Below are 14,804 nucleotides of genomic sequence, written 5' to 3'. Positions count from 1 at the left end.
TGTTCTGTTTCAAAGCAGCCAGAAAAAATAATGAAACACTTACTTGCATTTCTTCATAGACGGTATTTCTAACTGTTGGATGGGTGCCCCGCTCCAGCTGAGCACTCACTTTTTTAGAAACGATGCATTGCAGTAGGCTCTGGGCACTTTTCAAGGCTACTTCCATCTGCTCTTGCACCTCTCTTTGGCTCATTTTTGTGCTGAAGACCACAGGGGTAGCAGTCCTGGGATTGGAAGCCTCAGCCAAGACTAGAGCCAGCCCTCAAAATAGCTGTGGACCCCGTGTCAGGCCCTCATTTTGATGAGTCACAGGGTTTTACTAGGTTAGAACTAAGAAGAGTCTCTAGTTGTCCCAGCTCCTCAGTTTGGTTGTGTAACTCCAGTATTGTCGGTTGTTTTCATGCAAAATAAACTACATGTACAAACTATATTCATGGAAAACTAAAAGATGCAAAATATTAACACCCTGTCACTTTCCCCATTTCCTGCAGTCTTTGCTTTGTAATTTGTGCTTCTTTCAGAGTGTACGTGCTTTAGAGGGCTTCCTCCCCTCCCTGGTCACTCAGGGGCCTAAATCCAGACTTAAACCAGCACTAAGCATCTTTTTTTATTGTTACATTTTCGAGTGAAAACATTCTGATCCCCTAGCATGTGTTAACCATTACAGGATATGAAAAAAGTATAAAACTTAGTCCCTGCCCAGGAAGACTGAGGTTGTGTTTGAACAGACAAAGCATAGTCATGACCATATTAATGAGCGAAGTGGTATTGTGTATCAAGATGATACATTTATGTAATAACATGCATCATGAAAGAATAGCACAGTACTGTTTATAAGACAAAGACATCCAAGGATAAAAGAACTTAGACAAGGGGGTTCCACCATCGTCATGGAGAGGTTGTTGTGAAGTGACCGTAATGGATGAGGGAGCTGGGCAGAGGGGAGGGGGTGTTTTGGTTTCCAGAGCCTGGTAATTGGAACCTGAGCTTTAAAAGGACCGAAAAGAGTTGAGCTTTTAAGAAGAGCTGAATCTTGCAAGAGGAGGAATACAAAATGAAGAGCATGAGGGCCCAGTGCTGGGGGGCTGGGTTAGGGGGAGGAGCCCGTGAAGGAAGTTGAGGAGGACAGAGTAATGGCAGCATGATCGTGCAAGGCCATGGAAGATGGAGGCGGGCGGCGCTGTGGGAGGTAGAGGGGCGGAGGGTGGAGGATTCAGAATGTTAGTTGAGGGGACTTCCTTGACAGCCCAGTGGTTAAGACTTTACTTTCCAGTGCAGAGAGTGTGAGTTTGATCCCTGGTTGGGGACCTAAGATCCCACATGCCAACAAGCCAAAACATAGAACAGAAGCAATATTGTAACAAATTCAATAAAGACTTTAAAGATGATCCACATTAAAAAAAAAATCTTAAATATTTTAATGTAATTGTAAAATTGACAACTGTCCCTTAAGTAAAGCAGTTTCAATGCAAAGTCCTATTTCAAGGGCTTAGAGAGAGACCCAGATGAAGACAGTGCTCACAGACCCCTTCCTGGGATTTCTGATTTTTGGTGAGGATTAGAAATCTTCCTGCAGTGAGAATTTAGGGAGGGACCTGGTAGAATAAGCTGGACATCAGGAGAATAAACTGGATATCAGGAGACCTGGAATCAACCTCACTTGGCCGTTGAATTTTCCTTTAGATGTGTCACGTATGTCACTGTGGTCCTTGCTGTGTTGTAGCTGGAACATCCTGGGTTGTGTTTACTGCGTCCCGTTTTTTGTCTTCAGGGGGTCATCATCCCTCCCCAGTTGTCTTGAGCTGAAATGACGTGGGAGGGTTTCTGCTAGTAGAGGGGGCGTTCACTGCCCAGTAAAGGAGTGCAGAGGACTCACTGGGAGACCTTGCTTTCTCGTGTGCAGCTGTGGACAGGGTGAAGAGGCCGTCCCCTGAGGCCCAGAGCAGCAACCTCTGGGTCATCGTGGGCGTGGTCGTGCCGGCGCTGGTGGTGCTGGTGATCGTCATCATCCTGTACTGGAAGCTCTGCCGCACGGACAAGCTGGACTTTCAGCCCGACACCGTGGCCAGCGTTCAGCAGCGTCAGAAGGTAAGGGGCGGCCCCCCCACCGCCACGTTCGTATGAGCGTCTTGTGGGCCGGGATGGGGCGAGCTCAGATTCCTGGTATTGAAGGACAGGGAGAGGAGCTGGTCAGGAAATCTGGCCCTAGTGGTGGTGTCCCTTTACTTCCATGCTTGTTTGCTGAGACCCAGGTCTTCTGTAGTGTTCAATACCTGCCCAAAGAAGCTGTGTAAAGGCTCAGCAATGCTGTGGGCTCTGAGTTCCACTGTAATTTTATTTTTGAGATATTCAGTTACAAAATCATATCCATTCTGTGCATGAATTCCGATCTATTTTAACCCTGGACACATTCAGAGAACAAGAACCAAGGAAGCTTTTCTTTGATCTACAGCCCTGCCGGGCGGCTCCTTTATTTTCTGTCTACCTTATTGCAAGCTTACTTACCCACCTTGATCAAGAGCATTTAATCATTTATGTGCCTTTTTCATTTTGACTTTATATATGCGTGTGTGTGTGTATGTACATAATGAGTCTTTATTTGACAATCTTCAAAAAAAATTTGGAGTACTAGTCAACCAGAAGGAATTCTGTGTGGTCTTTCTTGTTAACAACACACAAAATGCATCAGCTGCAGTTTCCAGATTGGGATACTTTAGGGAAGAACAAAACAACCTGAGTACAAAATTTTCTATTTTTTTTTTTTTCCATATCCCCCCTACCCAGCCCTACTCTGCAGTCTTTTAGAGTTAATTAACTTACACCTGATTCGCCAGCAGTTTCTTTCTTTCTTTATTAGCAGCTCCTTTTCCATGTCTTTCCAAGGCATTCCTTGGAAATTTATAATAGCAGATTTTAGTTTTTATAATAGCAGTTCCCTTCTCATGCTTATGTTTCAACAGTGTCTGCAGTATTTGTCACATATAAGTTTCAGAGCAAAGACACAGCATCTTGGTCAGTATCTGGCTCCTCCGGTGAAGCATGAACATGCCAAGTAAGAGAAGAGCTGGTTAGGTGCAAACCCTGAGCTCAGCACACCTGTAGCCTCACCCAGGGCATGAGAAGTGGTGGTTGCTGGCTCTGATAACATGTATCCACTATGGGTCACACATTTAGAGGACTCAATGGACTCTAAGAGTTTGGTGAGAAAAAGCAAGCAAGAGGCAGAGGAACAGGAAATAAAGGATCACCCTATTAGCCTTCTAATTTTACTCTGATTTTCTGGGTATAAAAAATCCTGTATATAATAAACCTAGACCTGATGGATGAAAAAAGTGAAGGTGAAAGTCACGTCCAGCTCTTTGCAACCCCATGGACTATACAGTCTAGGCCAGAATACTGGAGTGGGTAGTCTTTCCCTTTTCCAGGGGATCTTCCCAACACAGGGATCAAACCCAGGTCTCCTGCATTGTAGGTGGATTCTTTACCTGCTGAGCCACCAGGGAAGCCCAAATTAATTCAGCACTATTTAAAGCCATTTTGGGGGTTGTTTCTTTGGCCACACTGTGCAGCATATGGGATCTTAATTCCCAGACCAGGGATTGAACCCACATTCCCTGCATCGAAAGTGTGGAGTCTTAATCACTAGACCATCAGGGAAGTTCTGATAGATGAAAAAAGTATTTAAAATTCATTTTGCTTGTAAAAGTAAATGAAGAGCATTCTTCTTATGATTTAACTAAGAAATGCAAACTCTTGATTAAATTGCAAGCTTATGGTTATCCAGCATTTTGGAAGCAGTTTATACATTAAGGTTATATTTATTACCCATCTTCATTTATTATTGACATAGTCTGCTAAGGTTGTTTTGTTGTCAGACTGGTGAATAGCATGGAAAAAACCTGGGGGGTAGAGTCCTTGATGATTCATCATGTAACTTTCACCATGATGACATCAGCAATTGGTTTGGAAATGTTTCGGGCTCTGGTGAAAGAGCACTGTTACAGAGAGATTTCGCAGTGTGGATGGTTCTGTATTTGGGTCTGTACTGTGCTGTGCTTCCTCACATAAACACTCCTGTGGAAACCCATCCATTGTCTCTCACTTCAGTAAACTGTCAAGAGAACTACATCCCTGAAGTTCACAACGGACTATTCCGAAATATTCTAACCACTGATGCTGCTATACCTCAAATAAGCAGTTTCCAATAGAACTTTGCGCCTTTGGAGTTGTATTCTTCTGCAGGTGCTGCATGGATTGGCGTATTCACTTTTACAGCATCTTTTCAGGAAGGGTTTTTTGTACCAAGGATTCCCCAAGAGAACAGGTGTCCTTGACTTGGTTAGGAGCATAGCAGGGTCTTTGTTTTGCTGGCATAAGAGCCCGTCATTTGGATCTTGTCATGTTTTTTTAATAAGAAAATGATGATATCCATTTAGTTCAAAAACAAGCATCTCTGCTTCATAAGTGTTTCTTCTAAGATTATCTGACAATAGTAAAGTGCCTCTAGCCTATTCTTCAGGGCACTTTGCAAAGATGCTGTCTTCCCCGTGACTCAAAAGAGCAGAGGCTCTTTTTCCTTCTTGTGTGGCTCTGTTTTCTCTCTCTGCTCTGCTCACCCCGCCCCCTGATGCTGCTTCACTGCTATTCTCTGAAATCTTTTAGCAAATCCCAGAGCTGCAAACATCTGGAAACAATAAATCTGCTGACCCCAAATCCACACCCCTTTCTTCTTGTAACCAGAAGGAAACCTCTTCCTATTGTCTGGGAGTAGATTAGTTTTGAAATATGATAAGAGAGAGAAGCCATTCAGTCCTATTTTGAGGCAGAGTCTTTTAAAATTTTGAATGATAAAAAAACAAAAACAAAAACCCTAATGCATGTCTTTCTTTTTATCTGTATTCTCTTTAATCTGTAGCCCAAAGGCATCACTTTTTACTGCTACCAGTAAAATTATAGCTTGGACCCGCCTCGCCCTGTTGAGGTTCTATTTAAAGACATGAACGCCATTGGCTTAGATGTTGCCTGCTTGGTGAAAACTTGTTCCCTCTGATGGGGACAGTCCATACCCCATGGTTGGCCTGGGACCTGGTTCCTGGCTCACGGGCACCGTGGGCAGCTGGATGGGGCTGCCTCAGACGCCACGTGTTCATTCACCAAATGCCGAGCCTTTGCTCTCAGCCAAGCAAGGTCGGGCTGGGTGACAAGCACAGATAACATGTGGTCCCAGCCTTCAAGGGGCTTCCCTTGTAGCTCAGTCGGTAAAGAATCTACCTGCAATGCAGGAGACCTGGGTTCGATTCCTGGGTCAGGAAGATCCCCTGAAGAAGGAAATGGCAATCCATTCCAGTATCCTTGCCTGGAAAATTCCATGGACAGAGGAGCCTGGCAGGGTACAGTCCACGGGGTTGCAAGAGTTGGACACGACTTAGCGACTAAACTACCTAAACCATCCTGCCTTCGAGGGCTTTCGTGAGGGAGGAAGTGGCTCAAAGCTGACACACAGCAGCGTGTCTGTCCAGGGCTCTGTGGCAGCTCAGATAAGGGGCTGAAGCTTGGAGGTTGAGGAGGGGAAGCCAGAAGAAGTGGGCCCAGGCGGTGGGGTAGGGCAGGTGTGGACGGCAGGAAGGATGGGGCGAAGGTGAATGGAACGAAGGGCACAGCCAACACCGAGGTGACAAGTGTAGGCAGGAGCCAGGCTCGGAGGGTTTATGGGACGTGTCAAGGGGTGGAGGTGATGCTGTCAGCTTGAGGGAGCACTGAGGGGTTCTCAGCGGGGAGAGTAGCTTGGACATATTGATTTGTTTTTGTTTTTAAATTTAGTTGCATTGGGTCTTTTGGTGTGTGCGTGGGCTCTTTGTTGTGGCTCCCAGGCTTTCTCTAGTTCCAGTGGGAGCTTCTCCTGTTGTGGTACCCAGGCTCTAGAGCTCATGGGCTCAGTAGTTACAGTGCTGCATGGGCTTAGTCACCCTGAGCATAGGGGATCTTAGTTCCCTGACCAAGGATCGAACCCATGTCCCCTGCATTGGAAGGCAGATTCTTAACCATGGGGCCTCCAGGGAATCCCCTGGACACACTGATGTTTGAAACAGTCCCTAAAGAGGGCAGTGTGATCAGCGGGTTGAAGTGAAGCGGGAAGAGTTTCTTCCATCTGAACAGAGTTCATCTCATCCTTTCTCTGCAAGGATCGTGCTAACACCTGAAGTGTTGGTGGTTCCAGGGTGCCCTTGGTCAGCTGACCAGGACTTGCTGGGGCCTGGGGGTGGGAGGATCTTGGAGAGCTGCTTGCCCACATCCTAGACCTTGGGATGAGCTACGGCCCCACACTGGGCTGCAGTGGAGACCTGGAGTGGCAGAAGGCTTGCCTTGTCTTCACCTCTTCAATGGAAACAGCACGGTGACCGTGGTGGCTTTTCACCGACCACATCTATCCAATAGCAAGCGCTGAAACAATGGCGCTCTCTTGGAGGTGGTGCGTTTTTGTTCAGCCACTTTGGGGATCAGCTCTGCTGTTTCCCTTGTCATCTCAACTGCTCCTTCCTAAGGGGGCTCAGGCTAACCCGAGTCCTGGGGCCTTCACTCTGCGTTGTTCCATCTGGGTCGTATTATATTTATGGCTCACACATTTTAAAATTCATCTGGCGTCTCTCCTGTTACTTGGCTGACCTGCCGTACCAGCCCACCCCAACTTGTCAGCAACGTATTCCAATGAGACACAGACAGTGGGGTTGTCCCCTCTGTGATACATTAAAGAAGGAACAAAAGAGCTGTCTTTCCTTAGAAAAACTGGGTCCTAATAGGAATATTGAAAGTGCTCATGAATCTTGGCTCTTTTATAAAATGCCAATTGATGCTTATTTCTGCATGTGAAGGCTGGAAGCACAAAACACCAGACTTAACGCTATAGATTTTTTTAAGACATGGAAAAACTAGAAAAAGTGTTCTGGGAAACAGGGATGAAACAAAGGGAGTTAATAGTTCCATAAGTGAGGGGAACAGTGTTTTCTCTAATTTTTTCCTTCTGTGTGGAGATGGCCTTTGTTTCGTGTATAAGCACAGACTGGTTGCCAAATTTCTATTGTCATAGGAGGAGGCGACTCACCCAGCCTGAGAGAAGTCAGGGATCTAATGAATGTATTTAAAGATGCTAGTTGGAATGAACCAAAGCCAACAGGACTTCAAGGCTGTAACAGATGTATATTTCATTTATGATGTCTGCAGTATCATATATGATGATACCCTTTTCTTGGTTCCCCACAAAATTCAGTAAGTTTGGTGACCTTTTTAAAATTTGTTCAATCATCAGATATTTATTGGGGGTCTACCATGGGTCACGTTGCTGAATTAAAACATTTTGTATCTAAATTTATATCTATAGCTTTTCCTGGTCTCTGAGAACTCTCAACTGACTATTTATATCAACTGCTTGATCTTTCATCGACCAACAGCAAAAATATTGCTGTCGGTCTCATTTGTACGGTGCCTTGGCATGTATGAAGCATTTTGACGTTGTCGGGGAGGAAGGAATTTTCTAGGTTCTCCTGGCCGGTCTACAAATTAAATTGACCTGAGACAGATTGACAGGAGGAAATCACAGAAAGGTTCAATAGCACGGGTTCATAGGAGAGACCCACGTATGGACATGAATAATGCACCACAATGGCCAAAGTGCTCACTTTAAATACAGCAGCAGCTGAAGATGAGAGAGGGTGTCAGAGGCAGTCAGTTGGGACTGTAGAGGGGAGGAAGGCAGTTCACAGGGAGACGGAAAAGCAAAGGTTTGGTAAATAAGTGCTTGCTGAGTCTTGCAGAGACAGGGGCCCAGAGAGGAAAGGTGATAATCTCTTTCTGGAATAGGTCCTCTGTCTGTATTTTTTAGGCAGTTAGATGGGGGTGAATATCAGAGTTTTTCCTGAGTCTTTTGGGCCTTGCTTGTTTTCATCTTGCAATAATGCACCTGCCAAAGAGACATTGTTGTTCAGTTGCTCAGTAGTGTCCGACGCTTTGTGACACACACCCCCACCCCCACCTCCATGGACTGCAGCACGCCAGGCTTCCCTGTCTTCACCATCTCCTGGAGCTTGCTCACACTCATGTCCATTGAGTTGATGATGCCATCCATCTTGTCCTTTATTGCCCACTTCTCCTCCTGCCCTCATTCTTTCCTAGCATCAGGGTCTTTTTCAATAAGTCAGCTCTTCGCATCAGGTGGCCAAAGTATTGGAGCTTCAGCATCAGTCCTTCCAATGAATATTCAGGATTGATTTCCTTCAGGATTGACTGGTTGGATCTCCTTGCTGTCCCAGGGACTCTCAAGAGACATTTGGGGTAGCAAATTTTGTTTCCCTATGATGTATATATATGTTTCTTTTTTTCTTGCCAAGGTTTTCATCTTATTTTTTTTTTCAGTTTTTAAAAAAACTTATTTTTAATTAGAGGATAATTGCTTTACAGTGTTGTGTTGTTTTACAACAATGTGAATCAGCTGTAAGTGTAACTATAGCTACTCCCTCTTGAGCCTCCCACCTGCCTCTCTAGGTCATCACAGAGCACTGAGCTGAGCTTCCTGTACTATATAGCTGCTTCCCACTTACGTATGTTTCTTATATAAACCTAAGAGTATATCGGAGAAGGCAATGGCACCCCACTCCAGTATTCTTGCCTGGAAAATCCCATGGGCAGAGGAGCCTGGTGGGCTGCAGTCCATGGGCTCGAGAAGAGTCAGACATGACAGAGCGACTTGACTTTCACTTCTCACTTTCATGCATTGGAGAAGGAAATGGCAACCCACTCAGTGTTCTTGCCTGGAGAATCCCAGGGACGGGGGAGCCTAGTGGGCTGCCGTCTGATACAACTGAAGTGACTTAGCAGCAGCAGCAAGAGTATATCAGGGCAGGCATTTAGTTCCTAGACCTGGCTACACAGACTGTACCAAGGAGGCGATGCGGTCTATATTTTTTCCCATATTCACTTTAGAGACCTTTGGTTAGAGGAGGCAATCTGTGGCTCTTCCTTCAATTTTGATAAAAGCAAATCATCTAACTTTCAAAAGAGGAGATTTTGATGGTTATGATTAGATGACTATTGATTATATCTGTTACTCTCTCATTTAGAGGAAACTTATGGAACTAAAATGAGGTGTAGCTGGGGTAAAAGCAGCCCCATGGATGAGAGATGTGCCTCTCCTGTAAAGCAGGAGAAGGATTCTTGAGAAAGGAGGAACCAGAAGATTATCTACAGAGGTTGTCTGTTTGGAGTTTGATTGCTTTAAAAGGAACACATGCCCCCAGGAAGGTGTGTGCGTGTACGCACGTTCAGTTGTGCCTGACTCTTTGCGACCCCATGGACCGTAGCCTGCCAGACTCCTCTGTCCACGCAATTTTCCAGGCAGGAATATTGGAGCGTGTTGCCATTTCCCCCTCCAGGGGATCTTCCCGACCCAGGGAGTGAACCTGTCTCCTGCGTCTCCTGCATTGGCAGCCAGACTCTTCACCCTTTGCTCCACCTGGGAAGCCCACAGTCCCAGAGATTCACGGAGTCCCAGTGAAGACGACTGGGACGTAGGGGGCGTCATGGAGATGCAGGTTGGGGCTCATTGTTTGGGAAACAACACTTTTGAGCCAAGAAATGTGCACCACGCACAATCTGCTTGTGTGTGGTGAAGTTGACTGCTGGTAACAAGATGTTATTAATTTAGAAAATATAGGCATGCCAGTCTTTGCCTTTTGTTTCCAAGCAGCATTGTAAGCATGATTTATATCAAGTTCTGTCCCCCTCTGCTGGTGTAAGTCGTTATTGCAGACTGCTTTCCTTCTACCCATCCAGCCTAGCTTTTTAGTGCTGAAAAGACCTTAGAGATCACAAATAGAAGCCACTGATGTTGTCACTCACCTGTGCGTAAAGTTAGCGCAAATACAGCAAAATCTTTCACTTCTACATGCAGTATATTGTCTAGAACAGCTCCTTAGATGGGTTGGACTTTGTCTTCTGACCGATAGCACTCTCTGTGGGTATAGAATTCAGCCTGATGGAATTGCATGGGGAATTCCTGCCAAAGAGACCCTTGGGACCACTTACTAATATGTGGCTTATTTTCCTCTACTTTGCAAGTTGAGTAAAGGAAACAGTTAATACCCACCCCTGGGTATTACAGTCTGGCCTTCTCTCATTCGCCTCCGTCCTGACCCTTCTAGTGCAGCTAATGTGATCTTTTACCAGATCTCAAGTCTTCTCTGGTCCCTGATGCAATTGAGGACATTCTCTGAGTAGCCACCTCTTTTTATTTCTATATTTGGTCTGTCCTCTGAGTCCTGGCACAAGTCCCTGTTCTCTGAGAAGAGTCTCACCCCATGCCACCATCCGGGCTTGGGTCACTGCTGTGACAGTGGTCAGGCATAGTCTTGTGATGTCTTGTATCGTGGTCTAACTTTTTAATCTTTGTATTTTAATCTGTAGCAAGTATCTGTCTTTTCTGCAAACTCAAGGTATAATTCTTGCCCGGATCAGTGTTCTAGAGATGCATGTTGAAGTTGATGGGTAAGATTGCAAGCACACTTTTGGGTCAGAAAGCTGGCACTCACCATCAGCTTGACTGTCTCACTTGTGTGTGTGTGTGTGTTTCAGCTGCAGATCCCTAGTGTGAAGGGCTTCGACTTCGCTAAGCAGCACCTGGGTCAGCACAATAAGGACGACATACTGATCATTCACGAGCCAGCACCACTGCCGGGACCTGTGAAGGACCACACCACGCCCTCTGAGAACGGAGATGTGCCAAGCCCCAAGGCAAAGATCCCTTCCAAGAACATCCGTCACAGAGGAAGGTTCTTACTGGGCTTTCTGTATTGTTCTCTATCATGACCTGTGGTTCTATTTTCCGTTTGTTAGTTTCCAGTAGCAGAAGGGCTGATGGTGAATGTTGCCCAAGTCTGCAGCCTGGAAGACTGGTGAGATTGGCCCCCAAAATCAGCACACTCAAGGGCCCTTGGTCCACTCTAATGGACTCCCAGAGGAGGCCCATGTGCTTTCTTGCCCCAAAGTGGGTAAGGTTATGAATCACCGACCCATATGGTTTGATGGTCCCCCTGGAACTTCATTAGGGATTGACCAGCTCGAGGGTATATATTCTGGGGTGACCCCGCTAGGCCCTCTGGAGGTGATGTTAGGAATAATGTACAAAAATGTATAAAAAGTGCATGGCTTATGATACACACTTGGCCAGCATTGGCTCTGCCCTTGACTGTTATGCTGGCGGCTGGAGCTGGGGCTTCCTCTCTTGGTCTGCAGGTGACCTTCGTCACACCCTACTTTCTTTGCTTGGCTTTTCTCCATCTGCCCCTCTTGTCACCCTCCTTAGCATGTGTGCATGGATTCTCCATCGCCCTGCTCCCCACTCCCCTGCCCAGCTCCCCTTTCCCAGTTAATTCCCATTCCTCTTACCAACGTTAAGCACATGGGGCATTGCTGCTAACAGACTACCTACTGTGACCCTATGACCTTGTGAGACGGGCTGCCCTTCTCTAAAGAAGACAACGTTCAGGGTCAGGTTTTATTAACTTAGCTTTAGGTCAAAGCGTGATCAGGCTTTGGTATTGAAGCCTCGAATTATCAGCCTTCTTTTGAACTTTGGAATGCCAAATTCAGGTTTTCTGTTGAGAGGGGAAAAGTGTGTGATCATACCAACATTCCAGATGACATTGTAATTTCTGATTTATAAGAAAACATACCCCAGGGGTTCTGGCCTAGTTTTAAGAATTTAATGATTGTCAGAACATGATCTTTACAAAAGAAGATGAATAATGTAGAGAGAGATCATTTGCTTAATTATTTTGCAGAGTGAGAATAAATCAAATCATTAAAGATGATTGAATATGCTAGTACAATTTAACAAAGTCTTTTTTTCTCCTCTGGAAGCCTCAGCCTAGACACTTAGTCACAACATCTCAATGTTCTGCATGGTTAATATCAGAGTTTCGCATCCCTCAGGGGCACTAGAATGTCTGGGCATTTCAGAAAGTTCAAAGAGAAGGGGTGTTAACTGTTTAAGGCTTTTCAGTGAATCCTGGAGCAACTTGGGTTCTGTGACACACTTGCTTTTTATATATAGAATCAATTAACAGCGATAATCATTGCCTTTGTGTTAGAAGTGTAGGCTTCCTCCAAAGATTTGGAATTATATGGGGTGACTACAGAATGACCCTGGCTTCCTAGAAATTTTGCAGGCCCAGCTAACCCCTAACCAAACTTGAATCTCAGATCCTCTGATCCAACCCAGATTGCCAGGTTTCCACTGGGAGCTGGGGGGACTGTCCTCCAGCAAATACTTGGTTTTCTAGCATTTGTTGAAATGAGTCTGCTGAGCCATTTAGTAGGGTATCTCACGCTGTCCTTAAAAGGTGACCGTGCTGTCAATGCGGTCCTTGAAGATGCTGCGCCTCGAAACAGGATTTTGGACTGTTTGACTTCTCTCAGTTTTGCCCAGAAGCCTGACTTCCACATCCAGATGAATGTGACCTTTCTGCCTGCTTTCTTTCTTTTTCCTAACATCTGCATTTGTTTTGTATCTGCAGAGTTTCTCCCTCAGATGCCGACTCCACAGTAAGTGAAGAGTCCAGTGAGAGGGAAGCGGGGGACAAGACTGCAGGAGCTGTGACCGATGGCAAGTCCCACAGAGCCCCACAGAGTGGTCTGTGACCCTTCTTGTTCTCCACTTTAAAAGTAGTAATTATGAGGGACTTCCCTGACAGTCCAGTGGTTTGGATTCTGCTGTTTCATTGCAGAGGGTGTGGGTTTGATCCCTGGTCAGGGAACTAAGATCCCACAAGCCCTGCAGTGTGGTGAAAAAAAAAAAAGTCATTATGAGGTTCCAGTAGGCTAGGCTCTTATACTACTTCAAATGCAGAATGTAAAAAAGCCCTGTGCATTAGCATATTCATCATTCATACAGTGGATTTTTCAGATTAATTGTCACCATCTAACACTGTATCAGTGTCTGCATTGAGCTGGTGGGCCAGGCTAGAAGTTAAGAGATTCAGATATGTGTGTTTTGAGGTTACTGGTCATGTTTGAATCTAGTTTGGGGTCCTAACAATTTTCCTCTTCAAAGGACAAGGAGGAATCCAACTAAAACTGCATCCAGGATTCGGTGACCTTCTTAGGGTCCCGTTTAAGTATTTCACGGCTGTCACTGTCAGAACGTTGATTATTTATTCTAGGTCCAAGGGCATTATATTTGGTCCTTGTCCTAGGTCTGTCTTCCAGGAGATAGTTGAGTGTGGTCAGATAGTTGTGTGTGTTGTCAGATGCTGTCGCTTCTTAGGCCAGGTTTGAAATGTACTTCACTCCCCTTCTAAACAGTATTGTCTTCAAACTCATATGTCTTGCAGTAGAACTTAGCTCATCGGTCTTACTGGACTTGGAGCCTTTTTTGGCCTGATGACAGGGTAGCTTTGGTGTTAGTTTAATAGATTCTGTTAAATAAATGCTCTTGTACTTGCTGGAGTTTTATTTATATTTCAGGGTTGTGTTTTAGTAGTGCAAAGAAAATGGAAGTGCCTCTGGATATCATTTTATTATTTTTTTATTTGGCTGTGTCACACCTCTTTTGGGATCTTAGCTCCTGACTAGGGATTGAACCCAAGCCCTTGGTAGTGAAACTGTAGAGTCCTAACCACTGGACTGCCAGGGAATTCCCAGGATATAATTTTTAATAGTAATTTATATACTTACGTTTTCCATTACAAATATCTCTATGAAATTGCAGTACAGACTGAACCATACTCTGTAAGTGAAGAGATTGTGGACAGAAGCTGGAGGGCCTATTTCATCCACTGTCATGTTTGTGACCTTGTATGTCCCTCAGTTGTGGGAACTCCTCTGGGACTAAACTAGCTGATTTTTGAGATGCCTTCCAGTTGTTTCTTTTTTGGTGTTAAAAACAAAAGCAAAAAAATCCCTTAGAATAAGGGAAGAATTTTTTTCTTTAGATCTAATGATCTAATTTCATAGAATCTTAAAAATTAGCACCATGGTAACAGGGGTACTGTTTCAGATAGACAGGATTAAAATCTAATTTTGATCCTGGGAAAGAAATATTTGGGGGACAAAAATCAGCTCTGGAGCATCTTAATTTCTGTTAATTGTATGTCTAAGAAAATCTTCCTCTTTAGTTCCTGTTTTTAACTCCTTCTGTGCTTAGTCACTCAGTCGTGTCTGACTCTTTGTGACCCTTTGGACTGCAGCCCACTAGGCTTCTGTGTCCATGAGATTTTCTAGGCAAGAATACTGGAGTGGGTTGTGATTTCCTCCTCCAGGGGATCTTCCCAACCCAGGGATCAAACCATCTTCTTCTGTGTCTCCTGCATTGCAGGCAGTTTCTTTACCCACTGAGCCACCAGGAAAGCCCTTTAACAAGTATTAGAACCAGTATATTATGCATGGCTAACAAAAATCAAATATCACTCTCAACATATATTCAAAATCCAGGTAGTAAACATGTCAGTGTTGGGGCTCAGAGTTGACTGTGGAAGGAGACAAGTGGCCTAGATGTTCTTGTGGGTCCTAGAAGGCTCACCTGCCACTATTTTGATTTAAAGATGTACTTACTTATTGATAATGGAATTAATATTCCATTATAAACATTCTGTTGGTTCAGTATTGCAGTAATTGAGGTTGCCATTTCCTGTGTCATTCTGTTCTGTGGACATCGTCTTACACTATAATTTCTATCCTTAATTTTTTTTGTTTTCTAATTTTTTAAGATGTATAGAACAGTCTTTTAAGAGAAAAGATTTTAACACCTACTTGCCTTA

General features: G+C 44.8%; 1 protein-coding gene across 1 annotated transcript in view; it reads left to right on the top strand.

The window, feature by feature from the left end:
* Positions 1–14,804, top strand: part of KIAA1549 (KIAA1549 ortholog) — a 126,650-nt gene that overhangs the window by 71,655 nt on the left and 40,191 nt on the right. Inside the window, exons 12-14 of the mRNA XM_070787137.1 lie at positions 1,904–2,088; positions 10,621–10,817; positions 12,564–12,679. Coding sequence (XP_070643238.1) covers positions 1,904–2,088; positions 10,621–10,817; positions 12,564–12,679 — 498 coding nt within the window. The remainder of the gene's footprint in view (positions 1–1,903; positions 2,089–10,620; positions 10,818–12,563; positions 12,680–14,804) is intronic.

Source organism: Bos indicus, chromosome 4 (assembly GCF_029378745.1).
Source record: "Bos indicus isolate NIAB-ARS_2022 breed Sahiwal x Tharparkar chromosome 4, NIAB-ARS_B.indTharparkar_mat_pri_1.0, whole genome shotgun sequence".
Classification (NCBI taxonomy): Eukaryota; Metazoa; Chordata; class Mammalia; order Artiodactyla; family Bovidae; genus Bos; species Bos indicus.
This window is presented reverse-complemented; position numbering and strand designations above follow the sequence as displayed.